The sequence below is a fragment of the Pogona vitticeps genome, chromosome 3 (assembly GCF_051106095.1).
Source record: "Pogona vitticeps strain Pit_001003342236 chromosome 3, PviZW2.1, whole genome shotgun sequence".
Classification (NCBI taxonomy): domain Eukaryota; kingdom Metazoa; phylum Chordata; class Lepidosauria; order Squamata; family Agamidae; genus Pogona; species Pogona vitticeps.
Window position 1 is genome coordinate 52,315,792 of NC_135785.1, and position 16,256 is coordinate 52,332,047.

Sequence of the window (16,256 nt, forward strand, 5' to 3'; positions counted from 1 at the left end):
GAAGCATCTATACTGGGGATTTTGGAATTTGGAAAGGTGACTTTTCTGAATTGCGAGAGATTCTTTGCAAGGACTGAAAAGCTAAGTATGCCATATACCCACAAACAGTGGAATTCCTTGCCACAAAAAGCAAACCACAACAAAGGCAGCAATGTTCAGGAGATAAATACTGTAGGTCAAACAACACTCTTAAAAAATTGTTCTGGCTGTGTGAATGCAGATGTATGCAAAAGAAAAAAAAGAAGGGAAAGAAAGGAAATTGCAGTGTTTATAAGGTGAAGCTAAAGTCACCAGATGGAAGACATGTACCTCATATCAATAATAAACCAGCAAGACTTCAGCACCTATGTGATGCAGCACTAAAAATTAATAGGTTTTTTTAATGTAAAGTGATACGGTTCAGTCAGGAGGCATAATTGCTGATTTCCCCGATGGGACAGCATCTCACACCACTTGAATCACATCAAAATGTTGGCACACAGAATACAACAACATTGCCATTCACACAACCAGAGCAATTTGAAACAAACAAGTCCCCAATGGGTGCTCAAAAAAAACCAATTCCTTGAAGAAAACTTTGTTTCCCCAGTGCTTACAATAATGTTGTACAGTCAGGAAACTGAATCAATTTGCAATTGCATTATGCTAAACATGGAGTAATTGGAGGTGCACGTATATCACAAGATAGTTATACCCTGCAGCTCTCTACTCCAGACTCATCCTCTTTGCCTGACAGTTTCCTAGAGGGTGGGCCTAGTTTTCTTTTTTCACATGTTTAATCTCTTAAAGAATAACTGAATTTAACATCTCCTCCTTGCACACTAATGAGGAGCCTTGTGAAATGTCAATTCCCTCACTTTTGAGTTTAATATTATTCTTGCTGGAAGGATATCCAGAAGATAACTGATGCCTTGCTGTGGACCAGAGCTTGGAAGTAATGTGTGAGAAGCGACACTGTCCATAACATGTTGCTTTTTTGAATAACAAGTGATAACACTATTTATTTATTTTCAACACAATAATGCCCGAAACATTTTAATTTTGCATAGCTGGTAATGTTTGCTTGTTGTTGCAAAAATGGTACATTTTAGAAAATATTGGATTTTTTTCTCTCAATTCATTGTTAATTGGGGCTAAAAAAAAGAACATTGTATTAATAAAGTGTCATCTTACTTGCTACTTATGGGTAACACATAACTTGGGATTTGTATGGGAGCAATATTTGCCCTATGAGCCTTAAATCTTTCTCCTGGAGAGCCTGAGGGTTCTCAGGGCAGGCCTCCCACTGACTGGGCTGGGGAGCTGACTGTTGTGATTGGAATGTCAGTCCTTCCCTCTCTGTCTGGTCCTGTCTGCTGGCCTAGCAAAAGACTGGTTGTTAACAGGCTGTTGCAAGGCTGAAATTCCTCTCTGAGGGGAGGTTTGGAGATTGTGGCTGTAGATTTCTATTGCTGCCTTTCTGAAGCATAAAAATGTCATTGTGACATTGTGTCTGGGTGTTTTTTCACACATAGCGACAATATATTTATTAGTGTCAGCAGGATTGTATTGTATTGTATGAATTGTTACTTAGTGATATGCTTAGTGATAGAGTGAACACATACAGTTTGAACTCTTTCAGCACACATACATCAGTTAGCCAGCAGCTACAATCTACAGTGGTGTTCCTAGGATTTACTTTGTGCAGTAGTTTCAGACTCAAAAGATTGAACATGCCATCTTGATGAAGCAATAATAAAATCAAGAGAGGCCATTCACTTGGCCCCACGACTTTTACAGTTGTGTTTGGTGAAGACATGGGAGAGGGCCTTCTGTTACTGCTTCCAGATGTTGCGTCTCCCTCCAACACGAGGCCAGGCTGGCCCCATCTCTTCTGTCCTTCCGCAAGCAGGCAAATACCTTTCTCTTCAGGCAAGTTTTCCCTCAGTGACTAGCTGCCTGAATAGGGTTCGTAAATGGATTGTTGTGCCTTACTGCTTTTAATGTGTTTTTGGTGTTGCTTTTGTTTACTGCTTTTTAGTGTGGTATTTGCTTGAGCCTTTTAAATATTTGTATACCTGATGGTTATTTTAAAAGTGAAAGGCAAGGTAAATTATTTTAAATAAACAAATAAACAAATGTATGACCAATGGCCAGTTTGGCATTTACGGTACTTAAAATGAAGTAAACAGAGGGAGGAAGAAAATCAATTATTTCTAAATAAATTTATAACATGAAGACTATGAAATGTACTATGGTGCATCACCAAATATATTTATCTCTGTTTTTCAAACGATAGGTTGTTAGCTGGAAAGTTTTCTTCAGGAAGACAAGACTCTCCTTCCAGCTTCTCCCCAGGTATGCTTATCTTCCCACTATTGGGCATGAATTGAAACTAATGCATTGATCTCTGCTTAGGTTACGCCTTTGTGTATTAAAGCTTATGTAATGCACGTAACCAGCTTGTTCTCCAGCTGTTTTTTTACTTCAGTGCTCTCAATCTTTTGCCACTGTTTATGCTAGCTTGAGCTTCTATGAGTGGATGTCCAAACAGATGTAGAACCAAACGCTGAAAACTACTGGTGTAGACGGCAGGTCTGTCATCAGCAACCAGTCATAACAATCAACAATCATTTCAGAGACAGTGTATTATCACTTGCTTTTAGACCACTGGTTCCCATTGGGTCTCCAGATATTATTGGACTAAAACTCCCAGAAGCCTTCATAACTAGCTGTGCTGGCCAGTATTTCTGGAAACTGTCTTCCAATAACATATGTAGATATAAGGCTGGGAAGCACTGCTTTAGACAATACATATTAACACTGCATTTCATAAAACTTTTGATGCAGTCAAAAACATCTGCATGTGGTGAAAAAATGGAGGGAAATGCCTCTGAAATTATGATAGGCCATTTTCAGGCAATTTGCAACTCAGATGTCTTTCCTGGCATCTTGTGATTGGATAAGGGACAACATAGACAAGATGGAAGGGTCCATCCAGGAGCAGACCCCTACAACAGAAGCTGGAGAACATTTTTGTTATGAGGAACCTGTGCTAAATTCAGATATGTGGTACAGACAATAGTGGACACAATCAGCACACAAAATGTGTGGAGTCTGCAAAATTTCAGGGTTACATGGTGCTTTTTTTATGTCACTTCTTGTCTTTCCTACCTATCAATTGCTTATCTACAGAAGACAAGGGGGGGGGCACATGAAATTGAGCCAAGGGCTGCGTGTGACTCTTGGGCATAGCTTTCTGCCCCCACCCCAGACCTGCAGCCTTTGGGCAGCAGAGAAAAAAGAGGAAGAATCTTTCTATTCTGAAATTCTTTCCCACACTTTCCACAAATACTATTTTCACTGTCCTCATGGCTGTGGTGTTTCCCTTTTCACTGTCCTCATGGCTGTGGCATGTGTAATAGCACAGAAATACTGCAGAGATATTTGTTCTTACACTTTGGAAGAACTAAGCAATGATGAACTCACAAACATTCTATGCTCCACACATACATTTATTGCAATGCAAATGAGTTACAAAATGTGGGAAAGGGGTCCAGAAGGCAACCTTTGGGAATGGGACAGAGCCATAGCCAGCTGACATTCCATGGCATGAAGATGAGGATCAAAATGGGGAACTAAGAAAATCAATGCCTAGAAATGTTTAAATATTCAAATCTGCAACATATAGCTTGGTATCATGGTTTTGAAACTATGGACCCCAAATGTTGTTGGATTATGTTTCCCAGGATCCCTTACCAAGCTGGCTGGGGTTTGACATCCAGTAACATTTGAAAATCCATTTTTGGAATCACGTGCTCACTGAAATTTATCCCATGAACACAGTCCCATTTATTTACAGGAGTAGAATATAGTATATAGTGGCAAGAAGTACCCAAAACTGAGTGGATGTCACTGACCTAAATCTAGTCTACATTGCTGTACCCATGACTTCAAACACAAAGTGTACCAACTGTAGCTAGAAGAGAATCTGCAACATCCGGAACCCATTGCCACCTCCCTTTGTCTAAACAAAAAGATGGGGCTTTGGTGGATGACAGCATAGCCCTCCCTTCTCAGAAGCTTCTTTCAGCTGGTGAACTGGGAACCTTCAGGATGGAGTCAAGTGGCTTCTGAGATTCAGCATGTCTGAGGTGCAGGACTCTAAGCAGGGAAATCTACAATGGAAAAAGTGATTACATAGTGCTATCACCTTCCCTGTTGTAATTTTAAATAATTTGTCTATCTACCATACTGACACCCACTACTCTACAACCCTTGACCAAACTGCCTTGGTATAACCATGTGTGCTGTCTCCCATTATGCTGACTGGACTCCACCCTACATGATAGACAATGTTCCATTCTTTCTGTCTCCTCCCCTGCTGCCCAATGTGTGGCCTGTTCATGTAATATTAATCAGCCCAGCTCTAAAGATACATGAAGAAACTGCTTCTGGCATAAAAGGAAACAAAACAAAGACGTGGGTAATACCTAAATTAGAATTATTAACATGTGACAAAGTGGCAAGTTTCTGAGTTCTCCAGACGTCTTAATTAGTCTAAATGGTACAAAATTTAGGGGATAGAAAAAGAAATGAAAAGTTCAAAAACCTGGCTGGATGCCATAGTTCACTGTCTTCTTAGAGGCAGCAAAGTAAAAGGAGCTAGGGATCCCCACCCCACCCAGAATGATGTGAGGACAGCAAAGTATGCTATCCCCATTTGGCTTCTACAATTCCATTTGCTCCCTAAACTGTTACTTGAAGGGCACTTATCCTGTTCCTAAATGCAAGGTGTCTTACCTCAGGACTGACGTGGTGTCAGGGCCTCTTCCTAGGCACAATCTTTTCAGCAGCCACATGTCCTGGCCAAGGCATCTACTCTGGCTAATCCAGGAAAACAAAGAGATACTTCTGGCCCAGAAGAACTCCTGTATGCCACACACAAGGGGTGCTCAGATCCTCATAGCAGAGTACAGTAAGAAAGATGAAAACATATTGGAGCAATGTCTTAATTGATTTTAGAATAAAAGGAGGAAAGTTTGGAATGTCCAGAAGCTGATGGCATGTCTTTCAAAAACTCCTGTAGCTCACTCTAAGGCACAGTGTCCTAAGCAGAAAGGCAGGTGATGTACGCTTCCCGTGTAGCATTGCTGGAAGAGCATTGTTTGCTGATGGAGGAGGAAGACTCCAACAAGATGAGTCCTCTGAATCTTTTGAAAACTACTGGTTCAGAAAGAACATCAGCTGTAGCGTTCTTGCCAAGGGCAATCTTTTCTTAGTTGCTCAGAGAGATTGGCATGATTGAACAAACTATAGAAGTTTGGAAAGGAGGGGTCTTTTTTCCAAGGCACGTCCATGTTTCAGAGGCACTTTTCCTCTCAGGAGCAGGCCACAGTAAAATCATATGCATTGCCCTCCATTTGTATGAGGGAGCCTTCAGTTTTTGTGGAAGGGACTGGTTCTGCATGTTGTCCCTGGATCCAAGATTTGAATGGTCAGATCTTGTCACATGACATGGTGGTGCAGTCACATTAAGGGCTGGCCATTCCATCCAACAGAGTAAAATAGCTGCTTCAGGCATAGATGCTGGAGAGCAGAGCAGCAGTTTCCCCATCATTCCTCCGAATGCCCAAGGCTAGGCTACCCTTCTCCTTGCTCCTCTTCTGCCAGACATCATTGTTGCTATTCTGACTTTGGATATGGCAGCTCTAAGCAGTGATGTTGCATTGCATTCAAACTAGATTCTGGTCTATCTTGGACCCATGATGTTAACCTGTTTGTCTCAGGTGTAGTAGAAGATACTGTTCCCTCACCAAGACTGAAGCAGGATTCACTAGATTTTCTAAATAGAATGGAGTGCCCGCTATTCTTTATCTCAGACAACAAAACATGTTGGAGTGGCCCTGGAGATAGCTCTGGCTGCTAAGCACTGAGGCATCAGCCTCTCTAAGGCTGGATTATCAATACATGATACATAATCAATACATAATCTCTGTATTATGACCATGACAGAAGCCTTTCATACAGTGTAACTTTGTTTTCATTGGTGCTGTGGGAAGGAGCTGTCTTCTGCCCCAATTCTGAGCCCAATGTCCAGTGTTTGGAGTACTTAACATTTCTTCTAGTGTTCACATTGCAACTGCTTGTACATTTTTCCTAGAGAATGTCTTTCCATTCTGCTCTATAACTCCATGCTTTCTCCCATCCAGATGAGGATTTATTTTTATACAAAAATAAGCTATGCATGCATCTCTAGGCTATAATGGAAACAAGAAGGTACATGGTCATGCCATAAAAAGTGCTGACCACAATCTGGAGTCTAGAATGTAGCAAAATGTCTTATTTACTGGGAACACGGCTATGTTTAAGAGTTCTTTAGAGATTAGGGGCCTCAGAAAGCATGAAATCTGAGATCCTTAGTCTTAAATTGACTGTTTTCTAAAATTAATCAAATCGCTAAATTGGGTTTCAGGCTTATAATGGGACAACCAGGAGGGATCCTCACATATGATCCATCCTGAGTTCAATAATGGCCATAGCTGATGATCAGTACTTCCTTTCCATTTCTAGGATGGGCTCCTGCTCTTTTTTCTTTGTCTGACCACAAGACTTGCAGAGGTTTGCAGTACTGTATTTCCTGCGATCTGTGACAAATCAACTTAAGGGGTGAGTTTGCGCTTATAAACGACGACAACTTATCTTCATGAAAGCAATCCATTCATTAATACAGGGAATAAAAAGAGCAACATTTTTTTAATCAAAGATAGCTGAAGTCCTCCTTTGAGCTAACCCTTATGGTTAACCCTAGAAAAAGCTAGGGAACTCAGCTCAGGAACCCATTTTTTGTGCTAGGCCTAGGATATACTGAATAGTATTTTAAAAAGAAAGACAACCTCTGAACCTGGGCAAAGTGCATCTCCCTTTTATTTTAACATGCACATTCCATGCCTCACATGTGGGTTGAAAAGTCAGGTCTTCCAAATAGGGGGTAGAACTTCCTTGCTAATATGAACTCTATATTTATAAATGAATAACTGGTTAATACAACTAGGCTATGCAAATGCTATAAAGTCCATATCAGGGTCATATACAAAATTTTTAAAAAATTACAATAGAAAGCCTTCATTTATAAATATTAAGGACAGAATGTTACTGGCCTCTAGAAACCGATAGACTTTGAACAATTGCTTACCACTCCTGAAACAGGTTACTATTATTAATAAAGCCAATGGTGCATATTCAAAGGGTGGCTATTCGAAGTCACACAACAACTCGGTGCAAGAGGATAAGAACCTGTGCATAGGGCATAAAAATAAACAAGCAATGATTGTGAAGAAACTATGTTAAATCTGCTTTGGTGGAGACTATAAATAAGAATGAATTACTGTGGGCTTCCTGTAGCAATCACAAATACGGGAATCAGAGGCCAGACCAGACATCCCAGACATGCAAAAAAACCCACTTGTGAAGTGAAGGAGGAAGAGAGATAGGAAAGCCCATTATCTCACACACCCCACCCCACTTTCATCTTAAGGATATACCATTTCGAGCTTCTGGGTCATGACGAGAGGTATTCAGGTATTGATGATGGGGTAGAATTATCCTCAGGCAAAAGCATCCATCAGTCAGAGGAGAAGGGGATGCTTTGTTATTCCATTTGGAAAGCAACAGTGAGTCTGGAGCAAGGAGCAGTCTGTGGGAACAATGAAGGTGAGTCTTGTCTGTCTGGTTGATGAAAAATCTGTCCATCAATCTCCACGTATCTTCTGGCATCTCTCACATGATGTTGTGGTGTCCTGAAGAACGCCGTACCAAGCAGTAGAGTCCTGACAGCAGGTATAAGAAAGCAGAAATGCCTGCAAAGATGGCAGCAGTCAAGTAGGCACTATAACTGCAGGGCTGGCTGTAGCCTCGCAAGTTGCAGTAGCTGACCCTCTGTGCTTTGTGGCCCATAATGCCTGCAGCGGCAGCAAAGAAAACCATCCCAAGCAGCAGGTCGTGCACGATGTTTGTCAGGAGCCATCGAGTCCCCAACACAGGCACCAGAGCCCAGCGGCCCAACACGCTGAGGCCGAAGAGAATCAAAGTAAGCAGCCACACGAGGACAGCTGCAAAGACAGCAAAATAGGTGGCCCCTTCGTACTTGTGTGCCGCTATAGTCACCCAGCAGACAGCACCCGACAGCAGCTGTGCAATTCGCAGCCCTCCCAAGAGACTTCGCAGAAAGGCCTTGTTCAGGCTGAGAGACTCTCGAGATGCAGGGCAAGGGGGTGGCGGTGAGGAAGGGGGTGGTGGAAGAGGCATGCTGTAACACCAGGGCCTCCGGGAGCTCCCGTCCTGTTGCGTTGCGTGCCTCCTGCACCCCAGCAAATCTCACTCTCCTCCTCCCTCTCAGGCTCTTCCTCTGTCTGCAGCTGCCAAACATCTGGAGCCTAACAGTCTTTCCTGCACTGGGGCCTCTCAGCTTCCCCTGTCTGTCCCTCCCTTTTCCCCCCTCTTGCCCCTCCTCTCCTCTGGGTGATTCTCTTTTCTCCACCCTTCTGCTAAAAACTCTCTCCATCTCTCATCCACACCCCTACAATCCCATCTGAGATCTCTCAAAATATCCATTAAAAGCTGGCTTCACCAGCATTGACTTTCTCTGCCACACTGTAGTTCCCCAGTCAACAGAGCTGAAACAAAACAAAACAAAACAGGAAGCTGCAAAGAATAACACATTTTATTTGCCACAGACTTTAGTAGATGTCAGAAACATGAAGTGTTGGCACACTTTGTAGACTGTGTGTATAATAACCTGCCAGCTGAGGCATCAGAAATGGGCTTTGCAGGAACACTTATCTAAACTAAACACTTATGCCAAATAATATCTGCCTGTGGCTTGATACCTTTTGATATTTTAGCTGCAACAAAATGACCCGATTGCTGCCAAGGAAATCCAACAGAAAAGGTTGGCTCAAAATGTAGGCCCTGCAGGCTCAGAGTACTGGGATAAGTCAGAAAACTAAGGGTACTTACAACCTCGCATGGCAGCCCATGGACTTACTGCACTACTCAAAAGTGGTGCAAGTGGGCTACATCCTGCTCTTACCATCTGGACCAACCTACCGTGACCTAAAGAAAAAGTTCAGGTGAACTTTTTATTAAACTTCTGGCACAACAGAAGGGGAAAATAACTTGTGGAATTTAAATAATTTTCTCTTGCCCAACAATTATTCCGGGAAATGATGTATTTGGCAGACTGTGGTCCAACAGGTGTTGCAATATATAGCATTCCTCGCCTGTGGCTGTGCTGGTTAAAGCTGCTGGGAGCTGCAGTCCAATTAAACCTGGAGGGGTATATTTTACCTAGTGCTGCACTATTTATATATTTTTATTTTATTTTACAATATTTTGCCCTGCCTTTGTCCCTAAAAAAGACCCAAGGCAGCTTACATCATTAAAAGAGCATTTTTAAAGCAAAAGTATATAAATACTTAAAAAAGGATCAAATACCACACTAAAAAACTAAAAACAAAAGCAACACCAAAAACACATTCAAAGCAGTAAAGGTTCTGGTTTGTGTACTCTCTTCATTCTCTCTGAGCCCATCATTTTAAAACCCAACTCAGGTAGCCAGATGTTAAGGGAAAGCTTGCATGAAAAGAAAGATCTTTTCCTGCTTTCGGAAGGAGAGCAAAGATGGGGCCAGTCTGGCCTCCTGTGGGAGGCAATTCCAAAGTCTGGGAGCAGCAACAGAGAAGCCTCTCTCCTGTGTCCCCATCAGACGCACCTGTGAAGGTGGTATGGAACCAAGAGAAAGGCCTCTCCTGATGATCTTAACAACAAAAGGAAGACATGGCCCTTGAGACAGCTTAGATCCAAGCCCTTTAGTGCTTTATAGGTTAAAATCAACTTTGAGTTGTGCCTGGAAAAAAAAAAGGGCAACCAGTGACGTTGCTGTAACTGGGGGGGTTATGTGATCTCCGTGACCAGTCCCAGTTAGCAATCTGACTGCGGAAGAGAATGAAGAGAGTACACAAGCCAGCATCCTCCTGAGAAAATATATCCACTGAATTTTGCTTCTAACCTAATTAAAAATTGTAGCTGGATTTTGTTATTTTCTTTTTCCCTCTCCATTTTGTTTGTTTTGTGCCATGCCTTTTTAGATTTTATATCTGAGAGGGGCTGCATGCCTTTTTATTGATACTTGTAGAGTGGAGTGTAAAAACTATAAAATTTAATATTCACAAATTGATGTATCTGATCTGTATTTGAACCTTCACTCCCATGTCTTTAAAATGTCCAAACGCACCCTTTGGTCCAGCTGCTTTGAACAGGTGTGATTTAGTCAGGCTCTAATCAGTTTTCCCTTTATTCACTGCAGAACTGTTAGATACAGCCTATGGCCTTTCCATTTACTGCAGTTATAGGAAAGAAAGGGGAAAGCTTGTTAAAAATTGAGGAGTTGGGACAAAATATGGAACAACAAAGTTGTTTCAGCAAAACAAGTTATGAATGCTCTTTTTAGACTAAACTTGAATTTGTCATCTGATGCAATTTACCTTTTAGCATGAGAAAACCTTGCCCTTACAGCATCAGAACCTCAGGTGATGGTAAATAACCAGCAGTTTGCTCACAGTTATTATCTCTAAAGCACACAGTCTTTGATCTTTCATGTTCTAATTTTTTCACTGGTCTCTCCTCCCCACTCGCCCATCCCCCTCTTCACACTGAGCAAATCCTATCCCAAACAGATTCAGTCCAGAAAATCCTGTATCCGGGTTGCCATTCCAAACATACAGTTTTCCACTAACGTATAAAAGGTCTCATTATTGAAAATTTCTACTTTAGGAGTCAATGGAACTCTTGGCTTTCATAAGATCCTGCAAACAATGAGTTCTGTGTGTGCTGTATGATGTTAACTTTCACGAGGTTATTGTTATCTCCTACTTGGATACAGGCCTATGGGCTCATATAAAATGCATACACAGTCCTCTGTAAAACTCTCTCTTTTAACATGTTTTTCCATAAATTGCACTCAAATATACACTCAGAAATTACAGTCTGAAAAAGCTTTCAATAACGTGAATCTGTAGCAAAAACGATTCTTGTGCAATTTCCACAGATTGACAACCGTACCCAGTTTTTCACTTGAAGTCTGGGTCCGGGGTTGTCACTGTGCAGACAATAAAATAAAGGGTACTCTCGGAACCATGCCAACTGTATATTCCGTAATAAAGCTATCAAAACTGCTTTTCTCCCCAGGGATTCGATTTGACGGCAATTCTCATTTCCCAGGAAACACCACGGCAAAAATTTCTGCCCGAGGGTTCTGCTGAACTTCTGTCTTCCCGGCACGCCGGAGCTGGCCGCAGAACCCGTGTTTTACTTCCACGTGTCCTGTGACTGCTAACCTGGCTCAGCGCGGTGGCGTCTACACTTCCGAAACTTTTCTCCCAATGCAGTTCCTAAGTTGATGCCAAAGAGGCCGCGGCATCGGCGGCTGCCAGCAAAGCGCGCATTTCGACCGCGTCGCCGCACCCAATCTTTCTTTTATTTTTAAGAACGAGAGGATGCAACGGGAGCCAACGAACAGGACGGGGAGCGCGGGAAGGGGACCGGGCAAACAAGAAACGGGCAACGGAAGGTGGATAAAGAAAGGCAGCCTGAATCTGTGGCATTTTACAATCACTTCGGGCTACCACAAAGTGGCTAGCTGTTTCGTTGCCCGGGCGGGGGCAAAAATCTTTGTGGGGTTTTTGTGCAACACACGCACACGGCAGCTTCGAATGAGACACTCCCAGCACCCTCTTTCCCGCTTGTAGGGTAACGCCCGTTCCACTGACGTCAAGAATCTTGTTTGCCACGCACTGCCACAAAGGGCACCGGCGTCCCACCCCCTCCCCGCTCGATTGGTTAGCGAGTGTTCTTCGGAGTTCGGATTTAGAACCCTGGTACAGTATTAAGAGACAGAGGAAGCTGATTGGTTGAGATGCATGTTGTCTGGTCTCTTCAATGGACAAAGGAAACCTCCGCAGAAAGAGCCTGTGAATGACGGGAGGCGGCTTGGAAAGAGGCGAAAGTCATCTCCCAGCGCTGCGAAGAGCCCGCCCTGGCGGGTCTCCAGCAGCTTTCGGGACACCCGCGGCCCCAGGGAGAAGAACAAGCGTCAGGTCTGTAAATGACTGAGTTCGCTTGGGGTTTGGGCCGCAGCCTCGATCTGTGGTTGTAAAATTCCAGGTTGAGTAAGCTGGGTCGAGAGAAAGGTTTCCTCTCAGAGGTAGAGTGAGAATGATCAGCGCCAGGGCCTCGTAGGTAGGAAAGCTCCGTTTATTAAAAGAAATTCCTATTAATTTGGTTGCTTAATTATTATTTTTAAAAATATTGTTATTCCTCGGTGAAGTTCAAAATAATTCTGCCTGATGGTAGTAGGTATGGTAGGCAAGGGTGATTTGTCTTAGATCAAGCGTTGCGATTCAGTGCCTCGGTAGGTTAATCATTAATTAACATCAGTAAATCGCGAAGGAGCTGAAGTCGGCGTACATATTGGAGAGATCTCTGTAAGGCCGAAAGAGAAAGCGCGCAAGCCCTCCCGGTTCTTGTTGCTCAGCAGGAGTTCGTGCTTAAGTCTTCCAAGAATCCAGCACTCGCTGCCCTGGCCAGTCCCAACAGGCTCAGCACAGGCACGAATACAAGGGCTCACCTATCTAGCCCTTGTGGCAGCAGTTCTTGTTGGCTTGGAAACTGGGACACTTTCTTTTCCCCCTCCTGTTCTCCGGCTAGACTCCGGAGTTGAACAGGATGCCCCGTTAGGATCACCGGGCAGCTCGCAAAACCAGACTGTAGTCAAGATTTGCCAGCGAAGTCCTGCTGGAGTAGCTTGCGTCTCCCCACCCTTTTCCTCCTGGAGCCTGTAATGCCCATCTTTGGAGAAATGACTCACCAAACTTTTGGAAGGCTAACGTTGCTAGACTTGGTGAATGGAATTACTGTGAGGTGCAAGAATATAAGCTGGTGCCCCATACCACCCCACCCCTGGCACTCCCAGCCTGGATGGAATGTGCCTGCATAGCCACCTGTCACTCTTTTAGCCTGCAGTGTTTTTCATTTAGCTCCTCCCTCCCACAGTGGGGCATACCTGTGTTCTGTAAAAACTGACATGCTATACTCTACTGATCCTTCTCCAAGCTCTGGTGTATTCTGTCATCACTTCAATAATCTGCCATCAGCATGGCTGAGAACTCTTGCTCAGGAGCAGATAATGTAAATGTTCTGTATTTGACTGCCTACAGAAAGGGCCAGGAATCTGTGGTCCTCTATGTGTTCCTAGACTGCAGCTCCTATCACCCCTCATCACTTGCTATGCCAGGGAGGGCTGATGGGAACTGCAGTCCAACAACATCCGGAGGGCCACATTGCTCATTTTTGGCACATAGGGATTGCTGAAAGGCAGGGTTCAGCTATAATACCAGTAAACATAATTCTTCGTGGTGATAGAATCAGTCTTTTGTGTAGCTTCATTCTGGCAGTGGACTGCAAGTCTGGCTGCCTCAGAACAAGATTATGGAATGATCACATCCTCTATACATCCTGGAAAAATACGTCATAAAATGAGAGGGTAGCAGGAGACAATCAGCCCAGAAGATCAATTAATTCTGCTGCTTCATCTCATCCTTGTTTCTCTGTTCCCCCAGAGCTGCCTCCAACGACTGCATGGAGGGAACCTAGCACCATGGGTACTCCAGCCTCTATTGCCAGTGACTTGCCACAGCATCAGACTCCCAAATCCTGCACACGCAAGAGAGCATCAGCCAATATCTTTCACGGGGTGGGGTTATGGCAGTTGCGCCGCCTCTTCCACAGCACCGGGGATGCACAAGCAGAGGAGCGGGCCCAGCTGGTCTGGGAGTGTGCAGAGAATCGGTGCATCACCCAGGCCTTGCAAAAGCTCCACAGAAGGCAGAGAAAGCTAAGGCTCCAGTCGCATCTGAGGCCTCCTTCGAACAAGAGTAGTAGTGCCAGGCTCCTTGAACTACAGCACTTCAGTCGCTTACGGTATGGTCATCACTTTTGTGATGCCACACTGAATTTCAGTTACACCGTCCAGGGATAAACAGTGTTTTGGGCTCCAAGCCTTGTATCTGGAATTGCCAGGGAGCCTCAGCCATACACATGCACATAATACAAATGTATAGAATGATCTTGTTTTAGTAGATAATCATTTCATAACTCCTCCGTGTACCACCCCATAATAAAAGGATTGCACTTTATGTAGGGCCTTTCCTTAAAATGCAGTTCAGAAGATGCACTGGTACAGAATGTGGCAGCTAAAATACTTGAAAAAGTTTGGCTTTTATATCAATTTTGCACAACTTATGCCAGCTGCTGGTTTCTGGACCAAATTTACGATAACTTTAAAAAAGTCTTAAAACACTGAGACTAGATTATCTGAACACTGCCTACATCCATGTGAGCATGCCCCAGCATTAAAAGTCATGCCTGAAGCCCTGCCCGCCTATTAGCTTGATGGCTACAAGAAACAGGGCCTTTTCATGGGTGGCTCTGCACATCTGGAACTCCCTTCTCCCAGAAATATATACAGTCTCATTGCTGCAGGTTAAAAGAAAACAGAGCCTACATTTGACTGATGCACCGTGCTTGTAGACAAAATTAGCTGCTGATTCTTAAATCATTTTCTGAAACCAGTACACATTTAGTGAGATGCTGTTTCCCTGACAATAAGACCTAACCTGAAAATAAGACCTAGTATGATTTTTCAGGATGCTCCTAATATAAGCCCTACTCCCAAAATAAGCCCCAGTTAAGTTAAACCCTTCTTTCTACCATTGTGCAGCAACTAGAAGATGACATGACTGTAAAACAAAACTTCCACTGAAAATAAGCCCTAATGCGTTTTTTGGAGCAAAAATTAATATAACACCCTTATTTTCCGGGAAACATGGTACTATATGCACAGAATATTTCAGAGTGGGTATCTTGTGCCCTGCATATATTTTTGGACCAAAACTCCCAACAAGTTTAACTGATACAACAGTAAGTAATTGTGGGAGTTATATGTACAGAATAAATAAATATACTTACATTTTCATGATCTGTGTAGGCCTTAGAACCTATTCTGTCTTTAAAAGAATGCCCCTTTTTATTCTTGAAGTAAGAGTATACAGTGCTGTACTTAAGATGGCTAGGTCAGCAGCATGTTGTATTAAATTAATCAAGATGTTGAGTCCAGCACTAATCCTGGGTATGAATTCTCCTGTGGTCATGCTCCCTGGTCTTTAAAAGGACAACACAATGGATTGCATCTCCCTCCCCCCCCTTTTTTTTTTTTTTGGCCTCTAAAGGAGAAGACATAGTTCAGTTTTTAATAATTCTTTATCTTTTATCCAACAGCATTGAAGATTGCACTACATCTGGTACCGATGCTGACAGTAGCAGTAGCAGGAACACAGAGTCTCCAGATCAAACTGGCCATTCCACTGGCCTCCACTATAGGAAGAAAGGGGGAATGGGAGCTGCAGGTTATCTGCACCAGCTCCACCGGTGAGCAACTGAACCTAGGTTTCACGCCTGTACATGTTTAAATGTCAGTATATGGGATGGGGAAAACCTGAAATGAAGGGAGTTCCAACAAGCAAACACAGTTCAGCTCTGCTGTTCAATAATCACTGAGCAGAGAAGAGTATTTCAGATAAAGATTAGTCCTTCGACTTCAAGTTTGCTATTAGACAAATTTGAAACCAGAACCCTCAACCTCAAGCACTACTTCATGTTTCAGTTATTTAGACTTGGCCACAACTTGCTGTGTTAAAGCACAAATACTGTATCTATGGATTGCACATGTTATATTTAATAAAGATTATATATCGTATGTCGAGTCCGTAAGTTGAATTGTTCGCAAGTAGGGTCATTCGTAAGTCGAGACCCCACTGTATATATTCTTTCTTTGAAGGCCCACATGTTTACCTAGTGCAGGACCTTGTTTTCCATAATCAGAGATTTCTGGGAAGCCTGCAAAGGGGAAGTAAACTTAATAAGCCTTTCTTTCTGTTGCTCTGCCAATTAATTTTGAAGTCTATCAGTATTGAACCTAAGTAGATATTCTGGATGCTGATTAGAGGATGAAGACAGGATCAGTAACTGTGTAGGAGAAACAGATCCTGCCTCCACAGCAGTGTAGCCCACTCTAGAATGAGCTGTGTTAGGAAAGAGTCCTAGTTTACTAGGGCAGTGTGTTCAACACAACTAGCTCCATTTAATATGCCTCATCTTCTTAC

General features: G+C 43.2%; 2 protein-coding genes across 2 annotated transcripts; one reads left to right on the forward strand and one right to left on the reverse strand.

The window, feature by feature from the left end:
* Nucleotides 1–7,618: 7,618 nt before the first annotated feature.
* On the reverse strand, nt 7,619–8,438 carry MARVELD1 (MARVEL domain containing 1). The gene has a single exon (XM_078389407.1). The coding sequence runs from the start codon at nt 8,284–8,286 to the stop codon at nt 7,759–7,761; it is 528 nt and encodes a 175-aa protein (XP_078245533.1). The 5' UTR covers nt 8,287–8,438; the 3' UTR covers nt 7,619–7,758.
* Nucleotides 8,439–11,913: 3,475 nt separating this feature from the next.
* AVPI1 (arginine vasopressin induced 1) lies at nt 11,914–15,850 on the forward strand. The gene is made up of 3 exons (XM_020812051.3): nt 11,914–12,134; nt 13,656–14,016; nt 15,373–15,850. Exons 2-3 carry the CDS (start codon nt 13,694–13,696, stop codon nt 15,524–15,526), a joined length of 477 nt encoding a protein of 158 aa, XP_020667710.2. The 5' UTR covers nt 11,914–12,134; nt 13,656–13,693; the 3' UTR covers nt 15,527–15,850.
* The last annotated feature ends 406 nt before the right edge of the window (nt 15,851–16,256 follow it).